At 41.2% G+C, this 8,189-nt stretch overlaps 1 protein-coding gene across 3 annotated transcripts in view; it reads left to right on the top strand.

Moving 5' to 3' along the window:
- Nucleotides 1-7,668, top strand: part of Fyb1 (FYN binding protein 1) — a 136,457-nt gene extending 128,789 nt beyond the window's left edge. For all 3 annotated transcript variants that reach the window (XM_029470072.1, XM_029470073.1, XM_029470074.1), the window contains 3 exons: nucleotides 528-561; nucleotides 2,680-2,711; nucleotides 5,194-7,668. In XM_029470072.1, the coding sequence (XP_029325932.1) occupies nucleotides 528-561; nucleotides 2,680-2,711; nucleotides 5,194-5,216 (89 nt within the window). In that variant the 3' untranslated portion in view covers nucleotides 5,217-7,668. The remainder of the gene's footprint in view (nucleotides 1-527; nucleotides 562-2,679; nucleotides 2,712-5,193) is intronic.
- Nucleotides 7,669-8,189: the final 521 nt, after the last annotated feature.

An 8,189-nucleotide genomic window follows, 5' to 3' on the forward strand; every position in this document is an offset into this window, starting at 1 on the left:
TATGGGTGTGTCGTATGTGGGTGTCTGTGAGTGTGTGTATCTGTGTGGGTGTCTGTGTCTGTATGGGTGTGTCGTATGTGGGTGTCTGTGAGTGTATGTATCTGTGTGGGTGTCTGTGTCTGTATGGGTGTGTTGTATGTGGGCGTCTGCAAAGGCTGGAACAGAGTATTGGAGGCCCTGGAGTTGGAGGCTGTTGTGAGCTGTTTATATGGTGGCTGGGTACCACACTGGATCCCGTGGATAAGGAGCAGGTGATGTGGTGGCTGGGTACCACACTGGATCCCGTGGATGAGGAGCAGGTGATGTGGTGGCTGGGTACCACACTGGATCCCATGGATAAGGAGCAGGACCTCTTAAGCACTGAGCCATCTCTTCAGACCCTCAGTATATTATCTCATAATTATTCACTTGTCTCTCAGCTTGCAAAACTAAATATGAAATATTTTCAAGGCTTTTATCTGTAGTTAATGTTAAATGTTTTCAAAACTGTATCTGTCATTAAAATGCATTTCCTTTTTCCTTTATAGATGGTTATGTCCTTCGGAGTTACCTGGTGGACAAGTAAGGCCATTTTCATCACTGTATTTGTTAAAAGACTCCCATGGCTTCCTTAAGGAGAAAGTGTTAATATCGCTCCCATAATGCAATGATCTGGACTTTCATAATAAATTGAAAACAATATATTACATTGGTATCAATCTAATAATGCCAATAACAAAGCTGAAAGTGCCAGTCTTAACTAGGAAGGAAGCCTGGCTGTCTCCTGAATAGTCTTACATACACGTTGAGCCATCTGCTCAGCAAGCACAGAAGGTGCACAGTGCAAAGCCACTACCTTTTTTGTTAATGTCTGTATTTTGCTTACTAATTATTGTAGCATTTGAACTGACCTAATTAGAGCCAACTACTGTCTGTGTGTTAGGTACTAATATCATCAGTTATTATGTCATAGTTTAGCCTCTAACTGAAGATTTTCTACACACACACCAGACATAGTTCTCTATCATGTTGCCCTTATTGAGAGTATGCCCATCCCCCTAAAAGAGATAGTAATCAATGACTCTTGTATTCTTATGAATAAGACCATTTCACAGTCTGTCACAGCCTAGTACTTAAGCCCTTAGACTCTTCCAAAATATTTTAAGGTTCTAAGACCAAGAAACCCAGCATAAAGTTAACCCCACCATCAGGCTGAGTGTCACAGCAATAGAAATGTTTGTAAAACTGACATAATGTAAGTTCCAAGGATTCACAAGCCATTTACCATAAGCAACAGGACACACACATCTGAATAGGACCGTGCATGTTACGAGTACTGTCAGCAAGCCAGAAGAGAGCAGAGAAAAAAAAAAAAAGAATCCTAAGAGTTTTTTCTTCTTGAGCAGTATTCAGTAATGTTCCAGTGGTGGGCATTATTGCTGGAGGTCAGCAGTGTCACAGTGGTGGGCATAGTATTTCTGATCTGCTTTGTTCTAAGAAAGATGCAAATTTTATGAGAAGAGTGTAATTGTAGATAGCAACATATCCTCATCAGTGATGACCCCGGGATGGTTGAGAGAACATGGAAAAGGGATACTAAGTTACTATTGGTTTGGTACCTACCAAAAGGCGTGCATTAGTAAACAGCAGGAAAATCTGTCCTCTTTGAATTCACATCAGCTTTCCATTAGCCAAAGCCTCCCTCTACCTCAGAGAAAGGATCCCAACAGAAGACATAGGGAGCTCATAGCATCTGCCACGCTTGGCAACAAGGAGGGGCCTGCTGCTGCCGCCACAATAAAGTCAGAGATAGGGAAAAGAAGAAGAACACGTCTACCCTAAAGTAACACAACTAGTCCACTGCTCCGATGCCTGGAACTGCATCCTACACAAGACTGTGTGTATGTCTACAATATGTGATTTTATTGTTTAAAGATCGCTCATTAGACCATACACTTTTACAATCAAAGCTTACATCTGACTCATATTTTATAAGTCTCCCAGAGCATGGGAGCCTCTCCGTGTTTGTTAATAGAATATTTCATGAAGATTCAGGACTAAGCAAAGCCTGAAAATATAAACATAGCCAAAATTACTGTGGTGGGTGTGATCTTCACAGTAAGTACTATACAAAATTCCATAATGGCTATATATTCCATAATAAGTATTTAAATACTTTAAACTTTAAACATTGTAACTGGAAACACACGCAAATGATATAGCCATTTTCTGTGCTAAATACTGTTTCCTTCATTTAAAATGTAGAATACTTGAAACTCACGTAAAAATATGAGTCTTGTACTATTTGCTGTTTAAATTCATTGCCCTTTTGGATTGAGGTCTCTGGATGAGGGTGGTGCCTTGGCAATCCAGTTTATTCTGTTCGGTACCCAGTTCTTAGGGAGTTCAGATGTCCTAAGCCCGTGGCAAAGCTCACAGTAGGGCATGGTCTGTGCTCTCAAGGCATGTGTTTGCTATTCTGTTTATAGAATGAACTAGGAGTCGACAAAGCCAGCGAAGGATGATGCAGAGATGAATGTAAAACCTTTGTCCCCTAGCACATCCACCTGCACAGACTCACCATTTACATCCACCTAAGTGTTTCTGATGCGTGGCAATTATATTATTGCTGTTTTCTTCTGTGTGTTAATGTTGGGAAGCTCTTTTCTATAAAATAAAAACGGTTTTCTGTGTTCGCAGTGATGGAGAAATCTATGACGACATCGCTGATGGTAAGTCTCCTGCAGCGCCCTCCACAGTAACAGTGAAAACCGATGGCTAGCTTAATTAGAGCCATCAGAGCTGATCAGAATGCAAAGTTTCTCAAAAATGCAAAGACAGAAAACGATTTGGTGTTGTAGGGAAAGAGGGATTATCTTTGCATGAGATTAAGAAATTGAAGAAAAGAGAAGCACTTTTCTTCTCCAGAATGAGAAAATATAAGATGGCCATGATGATTCAGGCTTGTAATTCCAGCACTTGGGTGGTGGAGAGAGGAAGATCAGAAGTTCAAGGGCAGCCTTAACCACACAACGAAAACTAGGGAGCAAGTTTAGGCTACATGAGACCCTGTGTCAAAAATCAACAGAACAGGGAAGACATGAAAGAAGTGGGAAGATTTGGAGGGCAGGGAAAAGTATTTGGTAAATTTTGTATTGTAACATGAGTTAAGATTTTGGTTTGGTTTGGTTTGGTTTGGTTTGGTTTGGTTTGGTTTTTTATCACAGAAAAATGCATTCTTGTTCAATTAATTAGGAACAGGTTTTAAAACTAGCAGCACTCATTCTGCACCAACTGAAATAATACTCAAGAAGTTAGCAATAGACTCATCTTTGCACCCTCTAAAATATGAAATTAACAAATCCAAATTGAACCACCATAAAGTTGGCAAATGCTGAAATGGGAGACTAGCAAACCTCTGGTCAATTAACAGGCACATATTTTATAATTAATAACACTAGTAAAATCATCAGATGTTTCTAAGTGATGACCCAAAGCATTAATCTCAACAAAACGTGCACAGTTGTCATCATGTTGCATGTGTGCATGTGCTTTGTTTGAGACCGGGTTTCACTTTGTAGCTCTTGTTGGCCTGGAACTTACTATCTAGACCAGGCTGGCCTTGAACCCAGAGATCCACCTGCCTCTGCTTCCCAAGCACTGGGATTAAAGATGTGCACCACCATACCTGGCACCACCCAGGTCCAGGTTTTGTTGTTGTTTGTTTTGTTTTTACATCAACTCTGAGATCAAACCTATTTTCTCTGCTTACAAGCAAGCTCTTCACAGATGGAGTCATTCCCCAGCCCTGATCCTTTAGTCTTTTAAGCTTGTGATACTTGTTGATGCTTAACGAATCTCAGTTCCAAAGGTGATGAGATGCCAGAATAATTAATCTTCAGTCTCATTTGATGGAGAATAAATCTCTTCGCCGATGTGGGCGAAAATGGATTATCAATGAAGGTGGCTTAGTTAGGGTTACTGTTGCTGTGATGAAACACCAGTACCAAAAGCAAGTTGCGGAGGAAAGGGTTTATTTCTTTTACATGTCCACATTGCTGTTCATCAACAAAGGAAGTCAGGACAAGAACACAAACAGGGCTAGAATGTGGACACAGGGGCTGATGCAGAGAACTATGAAAGGTTCTGGTTACTGGCTTGCTCCCAATGGCTTGTTCAGTCTGCTTTCTTATAAAATACAGGGACAGCACCACCCACAATGGGCTGGGCCCTCCCACATCAATCACTAAGAAAATGCCCTAGAGGCTTGCCGGCAATCTTATGGAGATGGTTTATTAACTGAGGCTCCCTCCTCTCTGATGACTCTAGCTTGTGTCAAGTTGGCATAAAACTAGCAAATAGAGAAGATTAAATATATGGCATTTCACTTAGCAATTTTAGTGTAAAATAAGCCAGTTTTATTTATTTGTTTGTTTGTTTTTTGGGTTTGGGTTTTTTTTTTTTTTTTTTTTTTTTGAGGCAGGGTTTCTCTGTATAGCCCTGGCTGTCCTGGAACTCACTTTGTAGGACAGGCTGGCCTCGAACTCAGAAATCCACCTGCCTCTGCCTCCCAAGTACTGGGATTAAAGGCATGTGCCACCACCGCCCAGCCAGTTTTATTTTTTCCTTTCATCTTAATTCTGGAGAGATTGAATTACTCAGAATTCTAACTTGAAGCACTTAAGGTATGTTATATATAATCTGTATTTAAAATTTTAAGACCAGATGTGGTAATGCAGACCCAGCACTTAGGATGTGAAGACAGGAGACTCAGAAGTTGAAAGTCCTGTTCAATGATCTATAGAGATTAAGAGCAGCCGGGGCTACAGGAGGACCTGCCTCCAAAACCATAATAGGGAGTTAGAAGAATGGCTCAGGAGTCAAGCTTATGTCGCAATCGTAGGCGCTGAGTCTAATCGCTGGAACACACAGGAAGACGGCAGGCAGTGATAAGTGCTTAGGAAAATGGCGGGCAGTGGTAAATGCTTAGAATCCCAGCCCTCTGAGGAGAGTCAGGAAGATCTGGGGCTCTCCCTAACTGGTGAGATTGAGAGACCCTGTCTCAGAGAAAGTACACGGCTCCTGAGAACGACACTAGAGGTTGTCTTCCAGCCTCCACTCTCACGCGCATACGCACCTGCACACACATGCAGACATATGCACACGCACATCTAAAAACCAATTTAATTAAAGTTATATTCTCTTTTCTTCCAGGTTGCATCTATGACAATGACTAGCACTCCGCTCTGTTCATTCCACTGCGCCTCTTAGTGGCCAACATGAATTTTAATTAGAATGTTCTTGGGTATTATAGAAAAAAATGTGAACGTACAAAATGAAATGTCAATCTCTATAAAGTTTTGAAATTTTAAACCTGGAAAATGAACTCTGTTTACTATGTTGGAAGATCAGGAATGAGCTTCTTCCCTTCTTCCTTCCTCCTCTTTTGTTGCTGCTGTTGTTGTTGTTGTTGTTGTGATCAAGGGTTTCTTACTGTGTCGTTCATGCCTTTTTCCTGCCTCAGCCTCCGAAGGGCTGAAATAATCAAGCTGAGCCAGCATACCCGCTTAAGGATCCCATTTTGCTTCGGCGCTTCTCTTAGACCACCAGCAGAATCTTCTCCACCATACGCTCTTTAAAGAAATAAAGAAAATGGAATGTAAAGAAGGGACTTTCAATTCCACAAGCAGTCAGCCTTCACTTGTCATCAGATTACCTACCCAAAATATAGGCAGAGCAAGTGCCTCTCAAGCCTGAAAGACAAGAGAATTGGCAGAACATTTGTATCAAATTGGTTCCTTTTTGTTCACTATGAAATCATATGTTAATTATTTGATAAGCATGCTTTCTGCTCTGTATGCACATCTAAGATTAACCTGTGTACAAGAGTCTAAAATCTTATTTCTGTGGATCTGTACACACATCGTTGAATTCTGTGCTCTGTTTAAATACCATCCTTACCTAGAGAAATGGAGGAGGCTACCAGACAATTGCGAACACCGTAAGGAAGAACCCTGAGACCCGCTCTCCTTTTACAGTGACGCTTTACTGTGTAGTCTCTTGGAAAGAGTTTTGTGTTTTGCTGTCAATTGCTTCTGCAGATCTTTACTAGAACCACTCTGCAGAACCACTTTACTAGAAAATTGTTGAGCAGAGGGAACACAGGGCAAGAAATCCCAGTGCTCCCAGTGCTTAGCCTGTGTGCTCCCCGCTGAGACCTGTCCCTCACCACCTCTTCCAGGCTGCAAAGCATTGGCTTTTGTATGCTAAGAACACTAAGCACCGTGATCCAAAACAGAACACCCCAACATCCAAGACAATAACAGATGAGGTAACACTGTTTTAAAATTACTGAATCCTGAGGCTGGTTCTATTGTTGACCATGCTGCAACCTTGGCAATATTCATTACTTGCCCACTGTTCTTGTAAAATACGAGTCAACTAAGTTTGTCCCAGCATTTTTTTCTACTGCCAGCTTCAAGCTTTTACAGTTTTACCTCCATCTCAGATGCACAATTCAGAAGTTCTTTTGTGTTTTTCTATTTGAAATCACTGATTAAATAATAATACATTATATAAGTAAACTGCAAAAGTCCATTGGCGTTTCCGAAGAGGGACCCCATTACATGTTCTTTTTTAAGTCAAAAATTATCTGGGATAGAGAAATAACTCAGTTGGTAAAAGTGTTTGCAGGCAAGCTTGAAGATGGAATTCAATCCACAGATCCCAGGTGAAAACCGAATGTGGAGACCTACAGTTCTCGCCATATTAGTGCTGAGGAGGCAGACGCGGGAGGTTCCTGTGGATCAGTGGACACTCTATCTATCCTAATTGCTGAGTCCCACACCAAGGACAGACATCTCTAAGGAAATGAACAGCACCTGAGGAACAAGAGCTGAGGTGTCCTTTGGACCCTACACATATATATCCTCTCACATATAGGAACATGTGCATACGGATTGAAAAATCTGTAAAAATAGCCCAAAGCCTTCCAATGGTTAGAGTTTCTATTACTTTGTTGTTGTTGTTGTCTTGTTTTGTTTTGTTCTGTTTTTGTTTTTTGTTTTTTGAAACAAGGTTTCCCTGTGTGACCCTCTCTGTTCTGGAACTTGCTCTGTAGACCAGGCTGGCCTTGAACTCACAGAGATCCACCTGCCTCTGCCTCCCTAGTGGTGGAACTAACTAAAGGTGTGCTGCTGCCCAGCCAAGTGGTTTGAAATTTTAAAGACTGTCAGCAGTATCTACAGCTCAATTTATAGGATACAGGCTCTGAGTCTCCGGGGTTGGGAATTACTCATCTCAGCTCATCTCTGAGTAGGAAGTAGTTTGGCCATATCAGCCATCCTGTGTCCTTGTGATAAATCCTTGTATCAGTAGATACATATGACGTGGCTCAAAAGTGGCCATTTGGTAGCTTTGGCATCAAATATAAATTATATGCTGCCTGCCTTTTCAGTAATTTTCCCTGATTAAGATTAGCACAATTCAATGCTAAAATCCCAAATTAGATCAAGAGAATATTTCAGATTCAATGTATAGTCAAGGAAATGGACAGATACCTAGGAGAAATTTGTGTAAAAATTATTTAATATATATTTGAGGTCTTAATTTTAATATACTAAATGTGATTTTGTTGTAGATTGTGTGTGGACTTTTGAGCTGCCAATAAAATACTTTTTCAGCAAGTGACCTGGCCTCCTGTTTCATGTCCATATGAAGGCCATCGGCTTTCCTCTCCCTTAGCTCCTTCTGTATCTACAGGAGACACCTATCTGCATCCTCCTCCCTGTGTGTCTCATTCTGCTTCCTATTCATAACCACACTCTCCCCTGGCACCTCCAAACACAGTGCTTCCTACTGTCTTAGAAATAGATAACTAAGTACAAGTCTCTTCAACTTCCCACCACCAAAACTTCACCCACGTTCAGACTTCTCAGAGCGTAAGATGCCACAACCCGAATTCAAAGCCATAACCAAGGACCGAATTTCCCCCAACTTCTCTCTGAGCCTGTTCCTACAAAATCCATTCTCTTCGTTCTCCTTTTACCTCCCCTTTCCCTCCCCTCCCTCTCTCCCTCTTCTTCCTCCTCTATCACATTTCTCTTTTTTTTTATTTTTTTTAATTTTTAATATTTTTATTACATATTTTCCTCAATTACATTTCCAATGCTATCCCAAAAGTCCCCCATAGCGCCCCCCACTTCCCTACC

Source organism: Mus caroli, chromosome 15 (assembly GCF_900094665.2).
Source record: "Mus caroli chromosome 15, CAROLI_EIJ_v1.1, whole genome shotgun sequence".
Lineage (NCBI taxonomy): Eukaryota > Metazoa > Chordata > Mammalia > Rodentia > Muridae > Mus > Mus caroli.